This window comes from Chlorocebus sabaeus, chromosome 7 (assembly GCF_047675955.1).
Source record: "Chlorocebus sabaeus isolate Y175 chromosome 7, mChlSab1.0.hap1, whole genome shotgun sequence".
Lineage (NCBI taxonomy): Eukaryota > Metazoa > Chordata > Mammalia > Primates > Cercopithecidae > Chlorocebus > Chlorocebus sabaeus.
The window spans coordinates 28026829-28050328 of record NC_132910.1 but is presented as its reverse complement, the minus strand read 5'-3'; the positions used below and the strand labels follow the sequence as shown (position 1 = coordinate 28050328).

General features: G+C 43.7%; 1 protein-coding gene across 3 annotated transcripts in view; it reads right to left on the bottom strand.

The window, feature by feature from the left end:
- SHROOM3 (shroom family member 3) overlaps positions 1-23500 on the bottom strand; it is a 345976-nt gene that overhangs the window by 69187 nt on the left and 253289 nt on the right. For 2 of the 3 annotated variants that reach the window (XM_073017420.1, XM_037988966.2), the window contains one exon: positions 1304-1435. In XM_073017420.1, the coding sequence (XP_072873521.1) occupies positions 1304-1435 (132 nt within the window). Of the gene's footprint in view, positions 1-1303; positions 1436-22961; positions 23396-23500 lie in introns of those variants that run through there. The other variant, XM_007998951.3, reaches the window with a different exon arrangement.

Sequence of the window (23500 nt, the reverse complement as noted above, 5' to 3'; positions counted from 1 at the left end):
TTAGCCTCCAGAGTACTTGGGACCACAGGTGTGTGCTACTATGCCCAGCTAATTTTTATATTTTTTGTAGAGACAGGGTTTTGCCATTTTGCCCAGGCTGGTCTTGAATCTCTGGGCTTATAGGCATGAGCCACTGAGCCCAGCCTACTTATTTATAATGCAAGTCGATATGTCTATGTGAAAGAACTTCCTAAACGGAAACCAGGATAACTGGTTACTATGATAACATTTGTTGCACTCATGACATAGTAGGCGCAGCCCTAGTGCTTGACATGTATCGGCTCTTTCAGTCCTTTCACCATCCCTAGGAAGCAGATCAGTTATTAAACTTATTTTACAGTTGAAAGTAGAGAGAGCTTCTATAACATGCCTGAGGGTTTATGGTAAGTGACAGAATCTAGGCTTGAATTTTAGGTAGTCTGACACTGCACAAGCCCCGTCTTACTCCCCATATTATACTGCCTTTCATGATATCACACAGACTTCTGTGATAATGATGAGAATGATGAGGATAATTATATCCACACAGCATTATACCACCACCTAACATCTATTTTTTGTTCTCTCTGAGTGGGCTTTGTGCTGAGTGCTTTGAATACCGTATCTTGTTGAATCCTATAGTTATCCTATGAAGTAGGCACCGTTGTGCTGATGCTGAGGCAATAGTGTAGTGGCTGCATTTGAATCCACTGCCTCCTAGCTGAATGCTATTCTGTAAGTGCAAACCTCACAGGGCTGGTGTGAGATAGCCCACGTGAAGCCAGGACACCTAGCACATGGGAAGCACTCAGGTTCATTCACTCTCAAAATCTGACCCACGTGGGTAAGTAGCTACAAATCTTTGTTAGGCTTACATTGGAATCTTGGGACATTCCTCCGAGAAGTTTTAAATGTAGATCAGTTCAAAGATGAATTAGTCTTGCTGTATAAGTTGGCACACTGATCATTTCCAAAGTGTAAAACATCAGCATATCACTTTTAATGTTTTAAACTGTAGTTTTAAAAATAATTATAAATGTATTTTTGAAGTGATATTTGAATCAAACTATTCTGGGGACCCTGGGATGACCTCCCAGGAACTTTACAGTTCTTTAGAACCTTGTGTGTAAACTACCATTAATAAGATCAGTATCCTTCTAAACTCTGAGCTTCTATCTCGCCACCTTGTTCTGCCTCTTACCTCTCTCTCTCAACAGCCTGTATCCTGACCATCCTTGCCCCCAGCTGCTCTCCCAGCAGCTGAGTGGCTTTTCGGACGAAGTTCTTTTTCTGAAATGCCAGCACTGACCTCCGTGCCTCTTACCTGTGCTTCAGCCGAAGTTTAACCCCTCCTGACCACGCTGCTTTCCTGTGCTGGGGACCAGAGGAGAGGTGTTCTGGGCTGATGAAGTTAGAGGCACTAGTATCTGCATGGCCTGGGTCTGCACACACATCTCTGTCAAAAATAGGAAAATAAGAAGCTGAGTATGATGGTGTTCATGGACAAGAGCACAAATGAATCTTAAAAACCAAAACAGCACATGAAAATGAACCCTGGAGCCAGAGCAAAGCAGCACAGCTAAGTGCAGGGTTCTAAGCCTGCACCTAACAAAGTTCTCTGCCCTATGAAGGCGAATCCACTACTGAGTGTCGAATCTTCCTTTTTTATCTATGTTCCTGTGAAGCAATAAAGCATATTTCCCAGTCTCAGAAAACTCAGATTTTCTAAGCAAAAAGGCAGAAAGTTATATTAACTGTTATAAAGACAAACTCCCCTGTAATTTGGTTTTGGTAGTAAGGGAAAAACTGGATTCACTGAAGCAAATTGTCAAATGAGGTGGTTTGAAACCAAGCCTCTGCCACCTCGCTTCTCAAGTTCACTTTAAGGAGCAGGATCTCCAAGTGTAACAGGCCTTGCTCTGTTCAGTGGATGGCAGCTCAGAAGCACATGCCAACTCTTGAGCTTGAGCTATTTCAGATTGTTTAGATTCCACTGCACTGGGAGGCAAGCCTTTTGTGTGTCCATTTAGATCCACCCTCCCACCCCCAGCCCCTAACACATTCCCATAACTCTCTTCCTCCATACTCTCAGGGAGTCAGAGAAAAATTTTAAGCCCTACATGGCCAATGTGTTCCGCCATGGGAACAGGCACATTTCTTCTCCTTAGGACAGTGACAGGTCATGAATTTCTAAGCATCCTGACTGTACTCTTGATGTCTCATCACACTGTCCCCTGCATCAGGCTTTGAAGTTTTGTCATCATCTCTGTTTGTGGGGAACCGGTGGTTTATTTTCAATTTCTGTCTTCAAGGATTTTTCTAAGCCTCTGAGATCCGACTGGTGGGCCCATAAACAGGAATCTGGAGAAGGTACAAATGAGGCCGTGCCTCCTCTGCACAGGCCCTGGCTGAGAGGGGATGGGATTACTGAACAGCTGTTAAGAATAAGCCCCGTCCATCTGGCCTTCTATTTCCTGGAACACAGAACGGAAGTGAAAGAGCTTTCTTTCCTAAATCCTAAGGCAAATGAAAGGATTTCTTTTTATTCTGCAGCATGGGGGAGATGGCGAGGAGGCCAACAGGGAGTTTCCATTTCTAAGCTCAAGTTTTCACGTTTACCTTCGTTATATCTAAGTACCACCACCTCCTTCTGTACATTACTTTTCTCACCGAATTTAGGATTCTTGGCTTTGGATATATTTGATACAGTGCTAGACTTGAAGTTTGAAAACTGGTTGAGGTTAAGTCAATAATGAACTGAATACATTGGTCAAGTAAATTCTGAGTCTCAGGCTCGTCATCCATTGTAAAGTGAAACCAAGAGGCAGTGTACCACGGTTAGGAGCATGGCTCTGGAGTCTGAGTCCTGGCTCTACCCACTGAGCAGCTCTGTGACTTTGTCTTCTCTGTGCCTGTTCTGTCATCTATATAATGCATGCATAGGAACAATCAGTGACTAGAAAGTAGATTGAAAGATACCTCACCATCCAATACCTGACAGTATTACATGAGTGTAAACAGCACCCTCCAAGACCACCCACTGGTACAACCAGGAGAGGGACTTTTCCATTCCAGGACCCCTTTAGACCCTAACTTTGTTTGCTGGGGGGAAACAATCAAGACCAGGCCTGAGCTTTCATAAAACCTTTGTAGTATTTAATAACTTCCTCATTTTTTAACTCCATCTTTTTTTTTTTGCACAGTGTCTTGGGCACCAGAGACCTCAGTCTTTTCTCTTTCCTTTTCACTTCTCCTTCCTGGGAGATGCCTAGAGACAGAAGTCTAGGAGTGGTGACTGTCACAGTGAAGGGCTGGCAGGAAGAGCAGGCAGACCAGAAAGAGCAGGAAGCATGAGGAACATAAAATCCTTCCATCGATTTAAGCATTTTCAATGCATGATTCCTTTCTACCCTAGAAAAGCAGAGACCAGTACCCCAGCACTGCCCCCAAAACCATGTTATCCTACTACTTGTCACCTCTAGAGGACCAGTGGAAATTAGCAACTGAGTGTGAGAATCCTGAAACCCATTTTGATTGTTGTTAATCCCAACCCCTAGGCTAATCTTTGCCCCTCCTAATCTTCTGCCCTCCTGTCCTGGATGGGTTGGCTCTGGATGCCAGAAAAAGCCTGGGCACCTGGGTGAGCTGTCTGGATGCAGCACACAAACTAGAAATCAGGTTGGAGAGAGTAAGTGCTAGAATCACCAGCACACCAAGCACACCTTTCCTCCCTTCAACTCTTTCTGGAATAATTTGGGCAACAAACACACATTTTAAAAATTCGTATATTCAGGCCAGGCATGGTAGCTCACGCCTGTAATCCCAGCACTTTGGGAGGCCGAGGTGGGTAGATCACGAGGTCAGGAGATTGAGACCATCCTGGCTAACATGATGACACCCCATCTCTACTAAAAATACAAAAAATTAGTCGGGCATGGTGGCACGCACCTGTGGTCCCAGCTACTCAGGAGGCTGAGGCAGGAGAATGGCATGAACCCAGGAGGCGGAGCTTGCAGTGAGCCAAATTGCACCACTGCACTCCAGCCTAGGAGATAGAGCGAGAGTCCGTCTCAACAACAACAACAAAATTCATGTATTCAAAAACAACAACAACAACAAAAAAAAAACCCATAGTGAACCTAGGTAGAAAATAGTCCTGGCATGAGTGTTGGGAAGCCTGTCATCCGAGAAACCAGGGCCCTGGAATTGTTTCTTTGCCCTTTCTTCCTTCTGCCTTACCTGTACATTGAACACCTTACCTGTACATTGAACTCATGCTGTCTCTAGAATGCACATTTTCTTACCCACCTCAGTTTACTACATTAACAGCCTCAAAACAGACTGCCATAGACAGTCTGCAGTGTGCTCTGACTTCATCAGGCAATGGTGCCCCACTGGTGCTCCAATGGTCATACATGACTCAGGCAGATTATTCCAAGTGTTTCTTTAAAATAAAATTTTTAAAAAAAAGTGTGCTTTCCCATGTGCCAGATACTCCCATAACCTTTTTTTATGAAGGAAAGAATGAATGAGGGTTTAAGTCCCATTTTACAGATTGACAACCTGAGATACAGAGAAGTTATGTAAATTTGCTCAAACCACACATGGAATCATGTTCCTTTGGGACTGTCAACCACTCACTCTCCTTCCTTTCAGTTTAGCAGGTTTTAAAAATGTTCAATTTATGCCACAAATTGTGTAGGCTTTAGAATTACTAACCCAGATTTGGTAGGGCATGGTGATGGTAGAATCATTAACTAAACATATTACCAAATGAGGTCATTTTTACTTAAAAGATACTAAAAGGTACAATGTCTCACTTAAAGATAACCAACGATACATTGTAGAAGCCTGGAAATCAATGAATCCAGTTCAAGTGAAAGATACTGGGATAAACTATATGCTCTCCAGGCCTATGGGGCTACTTCCAGGTCCCGAAAGGTACCATCCTCTCCTGGCTTATCCACACTCATCCTTCAGGTTTCAATTTCGACATCATTTCCTCTACCCAGAGGAACTGTGGAAGTCGGGGTGAGGTGGCCCCTTGTGTGCTAGCAGTACAGCACACTGGCTATCGATGTGCACCTCAAAGTGCAATTCACACTGGCTGCTAGTTGCCAGCTTGCTGGTCTCTCTCTTCCACAGGTCAACAAAGATAAACTGGCTCAGCTTAGTGCCCAGCACAGAGAGTTGCTCAACAAATATTTGTTGAATGACTAAAGTACAGATGACCCTTGAACAACAGGAGTTTGAACTACATGGGTCCTCTTATATGCAGATTTTTTTTTTCAAACAACTGTATCCACCTCTCCCATCTTCCCTTCCACCTCTTCCATCTCTGCCACCCAAGACAGCAAGACCAACCCATCCTCTTACTCCTCCTCAGCCTACTCAACATGAAGACAATGAGAATGAAGACCTTTGTGATGATCCATTTTTGATTAATGAATAAATGTATTTTCTCTTCCTTATGATTTTCTTAGTATAATAACATTCTTTTCGGCTGGGCACAGTGGCTCATGCTGTAATCCCAGCACTTTGGGAGGCCAAGGCAGGTGGATCACGAGTTCAAGAGATCGAGACCAGCCTGGTCAACATGGTGAAACCCCATCTCTACTAAAGATACAAAAATTAGCTGGGTGTGGTGGTACATGCCTGTAATCCCAGCTACTTGGGAGGCTAAGGTAGGAGAATCACTTGAACCTGGGAGGCGGAGGTTGCAGTGAGCTGAGATGGCGCTATTGCACTCCAGCCTGGCAACAGAGGGAGACTCCATCTCAAAAATAAACTACAAAAAACAAAACAAAACAAAAAATTCTTTTCTCTAGCATACTTTGTTGAAAGAATATAGTACATAATGCATATGACATACAAAATATGTTAATCAACACACAAAATATGTTAATCAACTGTAAGGCTTCCAGTCAACAGTAGGCTATTGGTAGTTAGGTTTTAGGGTAGTCAAGAGTTGTAAATGGATTTTTTACTCTAGGGGGTCAGCATCCCCAACCCCCGTGTTGTTCAAGGGTCAACTGTACTGCTAAATGTTCCACAGATCTGCAGCCTTTCTTCCCTCCTATCTCCTTTTAACTCACAAGTTAACTTGTTGGCAAAACTAACAAGACATTTCTTGGAGTTGTTTTATGTTTATGTTTCTTGCTGTTCTCCAGTATCTGTATCTCAATATTATGAGTGATGAGCTAGGAATCAAAGCTGACCTGAGAAAGTTTAGCAGAGGCTAAAAAAACTATACTGCAGTATGATCTTTCTTCTTCCAGACAGTTAAACAAGAAAGCCAGGCCAGCCACCCACATATTTCTTCTACTTCCCATGATGAGGACATTCATATTTGCTCCGCCTGCCACCCAATATTCATAACTCCAGAATATAGACTGACTGCTTTCTTATTTGCTTTTTGTTTCATTTCATTTTTGAGACAGGGTCTTGCTCTGTCACCCAGGCTGGAGTGCAGTGGCACAATCTTGGCTCACTGCAGCCTCGACCTCCCAGGCTCAAGTGATCCTCCCACCTCAGCCTCCCAAGTATCTGGGATCACAGGCATGCACCACCATGTCAGGCTGATTTTTAATGGTTGTTTTGTTTTTTGTTTTTTGTTTTTTGTTTTTGGTAGAGACAGAGTCTCACTACATTGCCCGAGCTGGTCTTGGTCTTAAACTCCTGAGCTCAAGTGATCCACCCACCTTGGCCTCCCAAAGTGTTGGGATTACAGGCATGAGTCACCATGCCCAACCTATTTGGTATTTTAATAGTACCCATTAACTGCTTTCTGAACTGAGTTTCAGCCAATACAAGAAGAAAGGATTCCAGATCATTCAGTTCCTTAGGGCTCTCTTGAACACTGTACTAATTAGGGAAGGCTGGGGAAACTGGAGTAAAAGACAAGGAACTGAGCCAGCAGTCATGGTCTCTCCAGGTCCCTTTGCTTCCTGGTTTCTATTGAGTTTGCATTTTTCTATTTTATCCTTAAAGGGGAGGGTGAGATGGAGGAATCATGTCTCCTTGGCATGGGCTGTTACAACCTTAGGGAAGTGCTTGGTTTTGTCTGTTAGAATCAGCCATTTCCTCCTTTTTTGTTATGTTCCATCCAGGAAGGAATACTTCCTCACTGGCCACCCACTTCCACTTCTGTCTCCTCCAATCCAGTGTCTACCCAGCAGCCAGTACCACCTTTCAAAAAGTGTAAATTGATGATGTCATTCCCTGATGAAATCCTGTAGCTTCCCTATGCATTTTGGATAAAATCCAGGTTCCCCTACTTGGCCTGTGAGGTCTCAGGTGACGTGGCTCCTGCCCCTCCTTCAGCCCTTCCCCTTACTGCATCCTGACCTCACTGGCCTTCCTTAGGTTCCCCAAACTTGCCAAGCTCTTTGCTTTTTGCACATGCTGTTCTCTAAGCCTGGAATATTCTTCCCAATTCATTACTTGGCTGACCACTCCTTAGTTTCTGCTCCCAACTGGAACATCACCTCCTCAGAGACAGCCTTACCTAATGCAAATACTCTTTCCTGGCACCCAATCTTTCCCTTTACTGCACTTATAACCACATGAAATTGTTCACTTGTGCATTGTCTGCTTCATCGTTAAGACATAAGCTCAGCCAGGTCAGGGTCCACCTCTGGCTTTTCTTCAGCCTTGTTTTTTGACACTTCTACACACCCAAGGCCTAGCACAGTGAGAGTGGCTCATGGTAGGCACACAATGCATATTTACTGAATGAATCATAGGAAACTGTAAAGGAAATAATTGTAATGCATCCGAAACAAAGTTCTATGTCATTAAATCCTTAAGGGCATTAAACTGTTCATAATATCCATTTTGGGAAATGTGGGATCTTCTTTTCTTCCAGTTACTTTCTAGATCAATCTCTGAGTTGATTTCTTCCTGAAAATAGAATCTGGCCCTAACTTTTGATCCTTCTCATTAGTGGCAGGCTTTCTTGGGGCAGACAAGAAAAGTTGGGAGTTGGGAGACTATGGCCGAGCCCCTTCGACAAACAGCTGGTATGGCTCAGTGCAATTTTGTTGCCTTATGTTTGGAGGCAATCAGAATGCTTTTTGTGATTAAGTAGACAGGATGCATTTATACAGGGCTAAGTTTGTCCTCAGAATCCTTTAGAGAAATTCCTTTTGATTTATGCTGGGTGTGTACACTCGTTTATGTGGCAATTTGTCTTACTTAAAGCCATGTTCTTGGTTTTCAAGTTTTTCTTCTACTCTGTGTCCTTCATCCATGAATTGAGCCTTACTATTGCATCTCTATCCTGTCATCCCCCTTCTCTTGGGTTCGCAGGTCTCTAATGTCATAGTTGTAGATTTCTCAGCACTTTTTCTCTTGAGTCTCCAGGAGGCTGAAGGCTGAAAAAACCTTAGATTAGAGGCTTTTTCAGTGTCTGAAGATTTTAAGAAGTGATGCCCTCAGGCACAGATTTCCGTTCTTAGCCAAACATAGGTGCTCTTCATTTTCTGATGACTGACCATTGATCAGCCATTTCACAGACATCTCAATGAATTGCCCTTTCTTTTAAAGGCCCCCTTGTTCCTGTTACTGACCTTTTGTAACCTACACATTTAAGTCTTAACCTTCTGGGTCTTGTCCTTTCATTACTCATCTTTTTTTGCTGTTTAAGTCATTATTTACCATCTATGAAACTCCCTCTGCATGCCCTCAGGCCTGTATCCTATCTAGTGTTTTAGTCATAGGCATGACATTCATTTGTACTTAAAGCCTCCTCCTGTCTTTCTGCTCACCTACCCTGGTCTGCAGCTGGTTTTATTACAGGAGGGCCATACATAACCCTTCAGCTCTGCAGAGATGCACTTTGTAGGTCTCAAACCTCTGTCCATTTGCACCTCCTGCTTTGGCTGCTGCTTTTTTTCACTTGATTTCCCCCTGAAACTTGCCAAACAAATCCAGGTGTTCAATATACCGCAGTAACATTCAGCATGTTTTTGACTCTTTCTGAAACCGTAAGCTTGATTATCTCTAGATCTTAGCCAATGACCTCTATGTCAACCTTGCAGAAAGAGGAGGAAAGGGTGGATAGGAGAAAAAGCCAAATGACCTGCCAAATCTTTTAACCTACCTAATAAATATTAATCTGCTTCAGTTTACTGCTGACATCAGTCTCTCTACCCATGGAGCCCTTTGACACAGCTAGTAGCCCAGGACAAGTGCATAAGAAAACCAAGGGCTCTCACAAGGGCTTTACAGCTGAACAGATGATATCTTCATGGAAGCGGTGTGCCCCTAGCTACAAGCATGCAGAGCCTAGATCTTAAGACAACTCCAACAAGCAGCAGGCTGTGTAATGTATATGGATGATGTGGATTCCAGAGCCAGCAGCTTGGGGTGCTGTTCTGGCTCTGTCACCTAGCAAGGTGTTTGACTTTGAGCAGGTCCCTTAACCTCTTGTGCCTGTTTCCTTCTCTATAAAATAAGAATACTAATAGCACCTTCATCAAAGGGTAGATGTGAGGCTTGAATGAATTAATATGTATAAAGCAATCAGAACAGTGCCTGGCAGTAATTATTCAATTTTTATCCATAGAACTGAAACCTACATTTACTGGGCACATGGTATGTACCAGATTATTTGTGCTTTAAAAACACTAATTCAGTTAATCTTCTTATCATTTGAGGCAATAATCATCCTTATTTTACAGAAGAAAAGAAAAATTAAATTAAAAAGTAGAAAGAGCTCCACAGCTGAACTCATGTGATGAGTTGCATATATTATTAAAAATACTGAGCACAGGCACAGTGGCCTGTAATCCCAACACTTTGGGAGGGGCTGAGGCAGCAGGGTTGCTTGAGGCCTGGAGTTCAAGACCAGCCTGGGCAACATAGCAAAACCCAGTCTCTATAAAAAGTAAAAAAAAGTTAGCCAGGTGTGGTGCGCGTGCCTATGGCCCCAGCCACTTGGGAGGCTGAGGCAGGAGGATTGTTGGGCCCAGGACATCGAGGCTGCACTGCCAGGGGCAACAGAGCAAGACTCATCTCTAAAAATTAAATTAATGATGAAAATATTGTGTAAATGGAAAAAAAAAAAAAAGTAGAAAGAGCTATGGCTAAAGGCCTCACCCTCTCCACTACCTACCCCATTAGATTCCTTTTAGGATTACTGGGCTTTGTATACTTTGATAGGCATCAACTACATATCAAACCATATATGCCTGTCATTTTTCCACATCACTCTTTTGTTATTCATATGAGATAAAATATATGCATAAAAACAATACACCAGCAAGTATTCCACAATGTTACTACTGGGTGACAGGATTATGGGTACTATTTTTCTTCTCTTTTTTTCTACGTCTTGCAAATTGTTTACAATTAATGTTTATTATTTTAATTATCAGAAAAAGTAAAATGAGCCTTATTTTTTCTTAATAGAATAAGTCTAAGGGTCTAAATTTTCTACATTTTTAAAGGAAAATCCTCTCTAGGAAATGGAGGTGCCTATCCTGAGAGCTTATCTGGGCAGTAGAAAGACTTCACACTAGTTGGTGAAGGGGATTACTTTGGGAGCTCCAATAACTGCTGAAAATAGTCAATGGAGGAAGAAGCAGGGTTTCTGTGAAACTAGTATCAGTAGAGAGAGATAAATACCTCCTGAAAAAATTCAGTCTAGGCCTTTCTTTCCCTATCCTCTATCATTAGCCTACAGTAACAGATGAGTGTTCCCAGAGAACCATGCAAATCTCTGCAGCGAACCATTATTCATTACTTTAATACCAGATTATAGCTTATAAAGCACTTTCCCAAACATTATTTCATTTGGCCCTCAATAATCCTAAAAGGCAAGTAAAGCAAGTATTATTTATCCCCATTTAACAGATGCAGAGACAGCCTCATAGAGGGACAGTTATTCGCTCAAGGTCAGGACTTGTAAGCTACACGATTGGCACAGCAGGGTCCCATACTCTAATTTTTATGCTTTCTTGTTCCATACTGCCTTTGGATTCTGTGATCCTAAAAGTCCATTGACACAGTAGCAAACATTTAATACCAAATGCCTCTTTAAAGGGAAAGCTTCAGAAGAAGAAAGCAGACTTATTGAAATTCAGATGAGACCCCCCTCTCAAGTCCAACTGTCCCTAGATCTAGAGAAATGATGAAGTCCCTACCCCTGACATCCAGATGGCACTCCTGCCCTAAGAACTTTCAAGCACCAGTCACACTGCTGAAATGATGCAGGATATATTAAGATAGATATTTCAGGGCCAGGCGCAGTGGCTCACGCCTCTAATCCCAGCACTTTGGGAGGCTGAGGGAGGCAGATCACTTGAGATCAGGAGTTTGAGACCAGCCTGGTCAATGTGGTGAAACACCATCTCTATTAAAAATACAAAAACTAGCTGGGCGTGGTGGCTTACACCTGTAATCCCAGCTACTCAGGAGGCTGAGGCAAGAGAATCACTTGAACCCAGGAGGTAGAGGAAGGTTGCAACAAGCTAAGATCGTGCCACTGCACTCCAGCCTGGGTGACAGAGTGAGACCCTGTCTCGAAAAAAAAAAAAAAGATATTTCATGGTGAAACCCAGAGCCTGGTCACATCTATACCCAGCCCAATCATCCATTCATTCAAACAACTATTACAAAGGGCTAACCACAGGCCACACATCAGATTAGGCATTGGACTTGTGGCAAAACAGACACGATCCCTCCCTCTGTGGAATTATAAATTAATGGGAAGAAAGGCAAAATTAATGGAGTAAATATATACATCCAAACCATAAGTGCTGGGAAAAGAGACCATGAGAGCAGCCCACAATCAGCATGCCTCCCTTTCCTTGTCATTCACTTTCACACAGTATGTGTAGACGCTTGCTTCCCCAGTTGCATGCCCCAGGGAGGGCAGGTATCCAAGCATCAGTCCTCAAAGTTGCAATTACCTTATGGAATGCTCTGAGCCAGGCTGGGGCCAAACTGTTACCTGCACAGCTTCCTACCATCCTTACAGCCAACCTTGAAGGCAGGTGACTTTCTGCTATTAGTCCCTACTTCATACATGAGGAAAGAGACTCAAAGAAGTGCAGAAAGTTTGTCCAAATGCTGGTGAAAAAAGAATTTGAATCCAGATCTGGCTGATGACAAAGTCTATGCTCTTAACTATGATGTAATAGTCTTAATCTTATTTGGGATTCTCCTTTCCTCCTTGGCCCCATATGGTTCTCTTCCTTGGATGATGCCCAATAAGTATTTGTTTAATAAAAATATGCCAAGTGGACATGAGGCCAGCTTCCTGGTGGGTTCCCTGCAGTATCTCTCCTGTCTCATTTGAATGGGAATCACTGTCTTCCCAGAATACAGCTCTGTTGCTGATATTCTGCTTGGACTACATCAGTGTGAATATAACTCAGCCAATGCTCAGACCCTCGGCTGAAGCCACAAATTTGGGCTAACATCCTGCATCAGGGGAGTCTCATGAAAGGGTAAAGTTGGGGTCACATAGAACACATCCCAGTCAAAATACCTCTGACATGCCTCTCCTAGACTATGCTGCATGGTGCAGTACCATTAATCATCTCCAGAAAAGCACTTTGGAAAGGAGCTACTTGTGGAGAGGAGCAAGAAAGAGAACATGCAACAAACATGGTGGAAGTAAAGCAGGAAAGTCGATTTGGTAATCCTTCTTCCCTGTTGCCACAAAACATCAGAGAAAGGAGCACGGATGGTCAAGTAGATACTCTAAAAGGCCATATATACATGCACTATTATAGCAGGAAGCATTTCTGGACCTGCAGCCAGGACACCTGTACTAGGCCCTCTCTGTATTGCTATGAGCAAGTCATTTTCATGTCCTGGGCTCCTATTTTCTCATGTGTAAAATGAGGAGGTTGGTACAGATGAGCCTGGGGGTCCCTTTACCTTTAACAGTTGATGGACCACAGGTAAAAAGCAGGGGGAGGGCATACACGGCAAATCCCAAGTGAGAAAACATGATCTGCATACCTACATCAACAAGGGATGAGCATGTTCTACATGCAGGCTCCGAGTTGGAATCAGCGTAGAATAAAAGACAGCTTCTGACCTCCAGTCTTGTTGGGGAGGCAAATACAGGATTTGTAGCTGGATCAGCCTGGGTTCTAATCTGACCTCTGCCAGTTCCTGGCCACTATTCTCTCTGAACCTCAGGACCTCATCTGTGAAAAGGGGGCAAAGTATTATCTACCTTGTGGCTTAACAACCACTACAAGACAGGTGCTATCGCCGGGCACAGTGGCTCACGCCTATAATCCCAGCACTTTGGGAGGCCAAGGCGGGCGGATCACGAGGTCAGGAGATCGAGACCACCCTGGCTAACACAGTGAAACCCCGTCTCTACTAAAAATACAAAAAATTAGCCGGGCGTGGTGGTGGGTGCCTGTAGTCCCAGCTACTCGGGAGGCTGAGGCAGGAGAATGGCGTGAACCCGGGAGGTGGAGCTTGCAGTGAGCCGAGATTGCGCCACTGCACTCCAGTCTGGGTGACAGAGCAAGACTCCGTCCCCGCCCCCCAAAAAAAAAAAAAAAAAAAAAAAAGACAGGTGCTATCGTCATTCAGTCAACGCGGTCTACATTCTACATAAGGGAGATGGATGTGGAAAGTCACCATGGGGAGGGTGACAGGATGGTGGTGTCTTGATAGGTTAATTCCTTAAAAAGGGCAACTACAAACTGTCCAAAACCTTTGGGGAGGAATATAAATATTTAAATCCAAAGTGGAGGGATTTTTTTTGCAGCTAAGAACAGGAAATACACGGCATTACCTGAGTTCCTTGGGAACAGATATAGAGGACCCAGTGATTGGTGTGAAAGAAAGGGTTCCTCAAGGTCAAGGATGACAGAATTAAAAAGAGCTGCCTAGAGGCTGCCTCTCACCAGCAGGAGTGGCAGGCACTAGGCAGGGATGGCTGTTGGTGAATGCATCTTCAAGGCTGTCTTTAAAACAGAATGAGTTTGGTCCCAGCTTTTTTCAGCCCGAGTCCTTCCTACTTCAGGCCCTGGGGTAAGAGACCCCTTCCCTTTTGTAAGTGAGTGAGGTAAAGGGACTCTGGCTCAGGAAGGTCCCTGGGGATCCCAATGTAGTCTGTAGGATCCACGGTCCTGTCTCCCATCTATATGCAAATAAGTTGCTCCAGCTCTAGACCTGCCTAAAGGAGTGGACATTAAAAATGTAAATGGTGATTGTCATTCATTGGGGAAAAATGGGTCCCTTGCTAAATTTGGCATCAGCTGAGGAATCTTAGCAAAAATGAACTCGCTGCCTTGTTTGTGAGGGAGGCCTAATCCTTACTTTGCCCAAGAGGATTATTGGGTCTTAGAAAGAAGCTCACATGCACTTTTTTTAAGCTCGTGCCAAATGCATTTGTGTCCATAATATCCAAGATTCGTTCTGCTTTTTAGGGTATATAATAGACATTCCATGCTATTTAAATGCCTCCGAATATCAAACCTAAATGTTTCCAACCTTTGCTATCACCCAAAGGGGGACTCAGCTTTTCCCAGCGGTTATTTTATATTCTTTAGGTGCACAATTTACATGGACATCAAGGTACCAAACTGCAGCCCATTTGTGGAAAAGTAATGGTTTACAGCTTACCGTAGACCTTTTCAAGGTGTTTGTGACTGTAGTTCCATGGGCTGATTTTCTACTTATCCCTTCGTTTTTCCTTTCTCTTAGTTACCATAGGGTAGGTCATAAATGCTTGAATTCTTTTGTTCCTCATTCTGTATGTTCCTGCTCACCCCAGCACTTTCCTGTGCTCTCCAAGGGAATTCTGGACCCACTGGCATATACACCACAAAGTAGGACTGATAAAATCTATGTCCTCAGTTTAGCATGACATTCTCAAAACATTTAAAAACATTACAATTGGCACCTGTGCTGGCTGTACAACATACGAAGTATTTTTACATAACAAATTTAATCTTTACAGCAACCTCATGAAGTGCTGTCCTCATTTCACAGAAAAAGAAACTGAAGCAAATGTAACTTAAATAACCTGCTCAAGATCACAAAGGAAGTGGTAAAGCTTGGACCCAACCTATTATAGGCTCAGAGTGTGCCCTTAACTGCCTTCTCCCACAATCGCATCACTTAAGTGCTTAGTTAGATACCTACAGGGCTGAAAGATCTCTGAAAACAGATTTGCCTTGTCCCAAGAAGAGCATAACAATTCTTCCAGTATTGAATTCCTCAGGAGTGTTGATTTTGGGTGCTTTCTACTAGGAACTACCTCCCCTCACCCTCACCACCAGGGCTGCTTAATTTCCACCTGTAATTCCAAGTCCTGCCTCAACTCTGGGGCCCACCAGACTCTAAATGAGAAGGAATTTAAGAAACTTCCAAATAGTATGTCAGGAAATAGCTTCAAGACAAACTCTCAGGGCAGGGTACAGTGGCTGACACCTTAATCCCAGTGCTTTGGGAGGCCAGGGTGGGAGGATCACTTGAGGCCAGGCATTTGAGACCAGCCTGGGCAACAGAGTGAGACCTCATCTCTTACAAAAAATAATAATAATAATTAGCTGGGTGTGGTGCCATGTGCCTGTGGTCCTAGCTACTCAGGAAGCTGAGGTGGGAGGATTGTTTGAGCCCAGGAGTTCGAGGTTGCGGTGAGATATGATTGCACCACCGCACCCCACTTGGGCAACAGAACAAGACCCTGTCTCTTACAAAAACAACAACAAAAACCTCTCAGCTAGTTTTGCTCTCGTCTTGAACCTTGAATCCCTGTGCTATCCCCCAGTTCCCAGAGCCTGCCTGGTCTTCCAAGCTGGATGTGAAAACATGCCTTTGGTGCAAATTCTTTCCAGACTGGAGCCTGCCCTTGTTCATGTTGACTAACTTAAGAATAGATGGTAATGGGAACAGAATCTGAGCAGAAAGCAGGTAGGGAAGTGAGTGATCATTTTTATCTGACCAGGCAGAGCAGCCCCTTCCCCCTGAATGGGCATTCACACAGGGAAGGGTGACCTCAGGGAGGAGTTTGGCAGGTCAGGGACAGCCAGGCCAGGCCAGGCCAGCCTATGGCAGGATATGCCCTGTGAGCAGTCCATCACCCACCACGTCCCCTCCCACTGCAACCCTGATATGTCAAGCCTGGGAAAGGTACAGAACCCACGACAAAGAGAAGGTACTGGACTGTGACCCCATTTCATGAATCCAGCTGCGGATCAATGGCCTCCGCCCCAGCCAGACCTGGCTCAGTAGGGGAGGCAGCCTCCTCTCACTATCACATTCCAGCTGCCAGTAGTGAGGAGGTAACCATGGGAACCAACACAAAGGGCTTAATGTTAGAGGGAAAGAGGCTGGAGGCGATGGTGAAGAGGCTGAGAGGGACTTCAAGTGACAGTCCTGCAATTCTCCTAACTTCAACCATGTGCGTCTATTGTGAGTCAGACTAAAAGACTGAAGTGGAGCTTTTGCACAGCAAAGCGGCCTGGCACAAGGCCTCAAGAGTGTCAGGGACAAGCAGACAGCTAAGATCCTTGTAGGTTCTTCTTCCAGTTTATTTTTTCCCCATCAGAGAGCAGAGTCCTAATACTTTCATTTCCCAGTCATTTTGCCCCGAAATAATATAGCTCATTTGGATGGACAGAATTGGTACACAGTGGCACTCCTTCTGATACAGGGCTGCAAGCAACACTTTGCTTAGGGGCTTCTTTCTGCACCACCTGGTTTCAGTCCAAAGGTCTCTGCATGCTGAGGGGCTTCTTCGATGGGTCTGGAAATAGACCAACGTGGCACCACTTGAGTGGCTGAGGAAATGGTCCAGAGATTCTGGCTGCCTAGCTAACCCCACACTGCAGTGGAGAGGCTCTGATGTCAGGACCAATAATCCAGAGTATCGTGCACAACACTCAGGACCTTGGGGGAGAAATTAAGTGAAAAGGCTCACACAGGAACAGGTACTAGGATCCATATTTATTTAACTACCTTTTCTCCTGGGCATCCACACATTACTTTAATGAATTGGTCAAGGTGACTTCGTCTTCATTAAATCAGTAGGATTTTCAACCTACCACTTGGAACTTATTTTTATTTAAAGTTTTAGCTCAAGGTTCTCCAGAATCTGAGAGTTGAGAAAATGCCAATGGAAACAGGAAATATGAAACATCCAGGATCAATGGTAGACTTTTCTTCTTACTGTAACAGTGCTCTGGGGCACATTTCTTACCTTGCTATTTTTTTTGGAGACCAAGAAATATTACATCTATGTCAATCCCTACGTAAACCTCACAAAGCAGAGGTCAAATTCTAACAGGCAGCCATGATACTCCAATTTTTTGTTCACAAATAAATCGACTGACTTCCTAATTGGAGTCATTGAGGGTAAGGAGTGAAGGATAGTGTCAGAGTGGGCCACTTGACAGGTGAACTTGTGAGGGGCTGGGAAAAGAAAATACATGTTCGTTACAGCCTTTCCAAAAAGCATCCCACAAACCCCCAAAGGTGGTAGACCCATTAACCATTTAAGAACATATTCAAGGAGTCAACCATCCCCCACCACCAGTATTAATCTGCATGCAGCCATAAGCAGGGCACTAGTTAGTTCCACTTATTAGTATAAAACAATCATATCTAAAAGGGTAAGATAGTTGACATTTATTATGGACCTCATCCATTAATTAATCATATCTAAAAGGGATAGTTGACATCTATTATGGACCTCATCGAGGATTAAGACAGGATGGTATTGGGTACTAACCCTGGCACCTCCATACCCTCAGCAAGTTATTTAACCTGTGACTTTGGTTTCCTCACCTTTAAAAAGGGATAGTAATAGTGCCTGCCTCATAGGAGTGTGAGGAAGGTAAAATCAGTCAACACAAAAAGTATTAGACAGTGCTTGACTCCTAGTAAGTACTCAATAAATGTTAGGAATTAACACCTATCAGGTGCCAGCCTAGTTATATTTACATATATTCTGTCACTTAATCCTTACAACAGCCTTAACCTAATAAATATTAATACCTCTCTTAAGATATTATTATCACCATTTTGCAGATGAGGAAACAGTGGCTTAAAGGACTCTCCAAATTACTAGGGTAGCAGAGCTCAGATTCAAACGTAGGTCATTCTGCTTGCACAGTCTCTGACCTTTCCACTGTACTCAACTGCCTTTATATAAGACCATTTTGTTTTTGCTATTTTTAGTAAGGAATAACAAGGGAAGCCTTAATGAGAAACACCAATGTTTAAGAAAATAACATCAATTAAAAGGAACCAGGATTTTAAACCTCCACTGTAAGCAGGAGGCTCTTAAAACAAACAACAAAACACAAAAAAACAAACAAAAAGACTAGCCCGAGACAGACCTCTCTGCTCTGAGAAAAATTCCAAAAGAAATGTGTGCACATTCACACTTGTGACTGGAGTGTCTATGAACCCTCGAGGGTACAATGTCTTATTATTCATCATTGAATTCCCAGAGGCTAATGCCAGAGGCTAATGCGTTCTCAGTAAATGTTTGACAAATGTTTACTGAATGAATTAAACCAACCCAACAACAAAATGCCTCACTTGGAGTTGGCAAAATATATCACATCTTTCCCAAATGCTTTGTTGAACTTAAATTAAATCATTGAAGCTTAATCGATTAAATAAACTATTATAAATTTACCACTCTGTCCAAGGCATTTTACTGAAAATTCAAGTTATATAATTTGTCCCGTTTTAAAAAAAGCATGACATTAATTTTGATACAGAGATTGAGTTGTTTTTTTTTTTTTCCCCCCACCTACATCTTTGGGAAGAGAATATAGTATGTTAACCTTTCACTTGGATTCCCAGAAGATGTGAGCCTCATCTGGGGGCTCAGCTTCGACAATCATCATTAAATCAGTCCACAGGAAAAAACAAAAAAACAAAAAAAGGAGTTTGCCTAGTCGGTAGTTCCTCTCTTTGGAGTTTACTTCTGCTGGCAAAACCAAACCCCAGTAGTATTTTGATCATGTACACAGGAACTTCACATTTAAAATCCCCACAACCTTCAAAAATGACTCATCAAGGGCCAGGTGCAGTGGCTCACGCCTGTAATCCCAGCACTTTGGGAGGCTGGGGCAGGCGGATCACGAGGTCAAGAGATTGAGACCATCCTGGCCAACATGGTGAAATCCCGTCTCTACTAAAAATACAAAAAAATTTAGCAGGGTATAGTGTCATGCGCCTGTAGTCCCAGCTACTTGGGAGGCTGAGGCAGGAGAATCACTTGAACCCGCAAGGTGGAGGTTGCAGTGAGCCAAGATTGCGCCACTGCACTCTAGCCTGGGCGACAGAGCAAGACTCCGTCTCAAAAAAAAAAAAAAAAGACATCAAAATGGAGGTATGTATAGTAATAATGGTAAGGATACCAGTAAATACAAGATCCTTGATAATCTTAAATGATATGGCTTTCACAAAAGTGTAAATACTTTATCATCAACTCCAAAATCACATATTATATTTATCACAGTGCCTGCAAATAGTAGCTGACATTTATTGAATTCTTACTAAGCTAAGTACCTTCAGTCATTAACTCAATCTTTGCAACAACCCTATGAAGATGTTCTATTATTGTCCAATGTCTTGCAGCTCAGCTCAGAGGCATTTATCTTGTCCAGGGTAATATATGCCTAGAGGCAGATGTGGGATATGTACTCTTGTCTAACTCTAGAACCTAAGTTTTTCTTCTAATTCAGGTAATGCTTTGCATACAATAAAATGCACGGGTCTTAGGTGTTCAGTTCAATGGGGGTGGATAATTGTGTATACCTATGAAACCATCATGAAAAACAAAACATAAAACATTTCCATCATTCCAGAAAATCCCTTCTTATCTCTTTCTAGTCAATCTCTACCCACTGGCAACCACTGACTTCTGTCACAGATTAATTTTGCCTGTTCTAGCATTTCATGAATAGAACTGCCTATTATTATTTTGTATCTGGCTTCTTTCAGTTAACACGCTCTTGAGACTCATCCAGGTTTTTGTATCAAGAGTTCACTCCCATTGATTGCTGAGTGCTATTCCATTGTATGGATGTGCCACTGTTTCTTTACCCATTTTCCTGTTGATGGATGTAGGATTGTTTCCAGGTATTGGTCATTATAAATAAGGTTACTCTGAACATTCTGTACAAGTCATTTGTGGACATTTGTTTTCACCTATCTTGGGTAAATACCTAGGCGTGGAAATGTTGGGTCATAGGATGGTGTATGTTTAACTTTATAACAAACTTAATTTCTTTATCCCCTGTACTCTACACCTTCAGAATGGCACTAGCTTATTAACATGTTTCATTTTGCCTCTTATAAGATGAGTTCCTGAGGGCAGGTAACCCATCGCCAGTTCCTGGGATGCCTCCCACACAGTAAATGATTGCTGAATAAATGAATGACCATTGTTCATGCCCCTATTCCTTCTTTGGGTGTTACAACAGCATAAAAAAACTAGTTTCTGACATGCATGAAGAAATCTCACAAGCTGAAGGCTGTGAAATGTAGGCATTGCTCATTCAGGGAAGGTGAAGACTGCCCAGCCACCAAGCTCTATCTCCCAATCTTCTTTCTGACATGACCTTCCATAGAAAGTGAACCCCTCTCAGTGATCCTGCAGGAGGAAACAGTTCCTGTTCAAGTGATACTACAGAAGGGGAGGAAGGTGTCAAGGCAATTGAGGTCATACGGTGGTTAGAATTACAGGATACTTCTGTCAAATAGAAGGTCAGAAGAAGCGGCAACCCATGAAATCCTGACCTTCTGGAAGTCACCAGCAAAACCTCAGCACTGCTGGACTCCAGGGAAACATCCTCGAATAGACCTTACAAGAATAACTGATTTTGGTCAAAGGGCTCTAGGGGTTCTACATGAAAAGGGAAAGCAAGAATAAACACTGAAGAGACAGTAGAATGTTGATGTTTTAAAAATGTAACCAGATTTAACATATAAGACAGGATTCTAAAAATAACACTAGGTTAAAAGTGGAGAAAGCTCAGGCACACTCCTCACACATATCCTGCCCACCTTTTAGGCAAAACTTTTAATTCCCATGAATCAGTTCATTTACTTTAAAATCACAGAATTGATACTGTAATTCACCTATACCTTCCTAGAAAGCAGTTAAATCATTGTTGATTTTCTATGCATAATAGAAAAGGATTGGTAACTCCTAAGAATAATTTAACATATCTGTTACGAAAGAAAGACCTTTGTTTCACATAAATCAAAACAAGGCTTTACCTCCTACTGGGCTCAGGCACTTTTGGCAACCTTAATTTGCTTTGGTCCCAGGTCACAGAGGACCTGGTCCCAGGTCAAAATTGAGGAATTCTTCTAAACAAATTTTAGAATTCCTCAATTTTGACGTTCAGAGTGGTGACCTAGTCTTCCTTTATCCAGACAGTACTGCTCTGAAGCCATCCTAGGCAGATGGATGTTTATCCTTTTCTTAAAATCTCCAGGGAAGTGAATTCTCTACAACATCCCTTGGTAACCTTCTCCAGGGTTTTATCAAATGTATGGTGAGGTAGTTGTGATGCAGAAGCCAATAAACATATTAACTATACGAGCCAAGCTACAAGCACTGGAAACGGGTATGTGTTTGGGCACCTCGCCTTAATGGTAGAGAGATGTATTTACAAAATAGGCTGCACAAACAGAAACCATTTGCCAGGAACAGATGTAGGAAGTTGATTCAAGAGAAATTGCCACAATAAATTCTGTTCCAACTCATGGGCAATGTGAATAAGTTATTGTTGGTTATAACATTTTTTCAAGTAAGTTTATTTCCTTGTCAATTCCTAGCTTTAGTTCCTAAACCAGGATTGTTAGCAATGGAGGAAAAAAAAAAGTCCATAGCTGAAAAGTTTTCAAATGACTAGGATTCTGTGAAAAACTAGGTCTTAGCAAACAAAACATACATGTTGTTATAACAGTTTACTTCTTTCTCTGTATATTACACCTTTTCTGCAACGATTGTATAATATTTTTATAATTGGAAAAAAAGATAACCATCAAAATAAATTTAAAATGTAAACTAACTTCTGGTGAAATCATTTGGGGGAAAGATGTAGCCATATATCTGACCAGGGTGCTTTTAACTGGAAATGGACATTTAACTAGGCTTTAAAACAACTAATTAAAAACAGAAAACGCACAGAACTCTCTCTAGAAGCCTCTGTGCTAGGACTTCCTGTTGCACCCCCGATATCACAGCAATCTCTCCATGGAGATGACCCGCATGCAGGGCACCTATTTGCTCCCAGTGCAGAAGCTCCCGTGCACACAGTGTGCCACAATAACACTACTATTTAAAGGGAGAGGGGAAAAGATAATGCCAAAATACATCTTAGAGGAAGAGAAATATATCCCACCCCCAGAGCGTGCTCCAGGTGTTGAAATTTTGTAACCACTCCCCTGTCCCACCAGCAAAAGTTTTATTCCTCTGGCAATTCGAAGTAAAGCCGCCGTCAGGTATAATTTCATTTTCATGATTTAAGTGTTGCTGCAGGACAAGGAACACACTATTTAAGTAACTGTCTTAAGATCTGGAGCAAGTGGGGGTTGGGGGTAGGCGTGCCCCTCAACGCACTTCAGGAGCCTTTCCTACAGAAACAAATCCAGTAAAATTAAGAAAGGCAAGGCGTTCTCAACACAGCAGGGGCCCTGGTGGGAAGCAATTTATCAAAATTAAAATATTTCACAGATCATTTCTTCCGAAAAGTTTTCATGCTGTCAATAATCAACAATTATTTTCCTCTTGGAGTGGCAGCTACTGCCTCTCTAATAAAAAGCCAAGGCCTAGGAGTGTCAGGAGACCCTCGGAGCACGCCACCTGCCCCTATCAGCCGGGGTGCTGGCCGTGAAAGCCCCTGGGAGCCTTCCTCCAGACAGGGCTTTCCAGAGTCGCCGCAGAGCCCGAAATAGACGCGCTCCAGAAAGCAGCCGGCCGGCCCCCGCCTCCCACTCCGTGCCCCGCCGCCCTCCGTACTCACCATCGCCACTCGCCTCGCGGCCGCCGCCCCCGGGCTGCTCGGGGCTCCAGGCCGACGCCAAGTTCAAACCTCGCCGCCGCTCCAAGGAGGCGGCGCCGGGCATCGCCGGCGGGGCCCAAGGCGCTCAACAATGGGCGGCCCAGCCGCGCCCCGCGCCACCGCGCCCGGCCTATGGCTGCACGGCGGGCTGGGAGAGCGCGGCTGGAGGACGCTGATCCCGCGCGAGGCGCCGAGGATGCGGGGCGCTCGCCCACCTCGCGTCCCTCCCGGGCCGGTGCAGTCCAACCCCGCGCCCGCCGCTCCCGAGGAGCCGCGCTGGCTCGGCGCTGGCTCGGCGCTCGCTCGCCACCAGGTAATCCCACAGGAAGCCTCCCGGATTGGCCCGGGAGCTCAGGACCGGATTTGCATTTCAATGGCAAAGAAGGCTCCCTAAGGTTTGAAAACGGATTCTGGGGTGGAAGCGTCGCGCTCCACTCGCCCCTCCACGGTCCTCGGGTCCTTGCGGTATTAAGGGGACCGAAGCACACACGCTCAGTCCC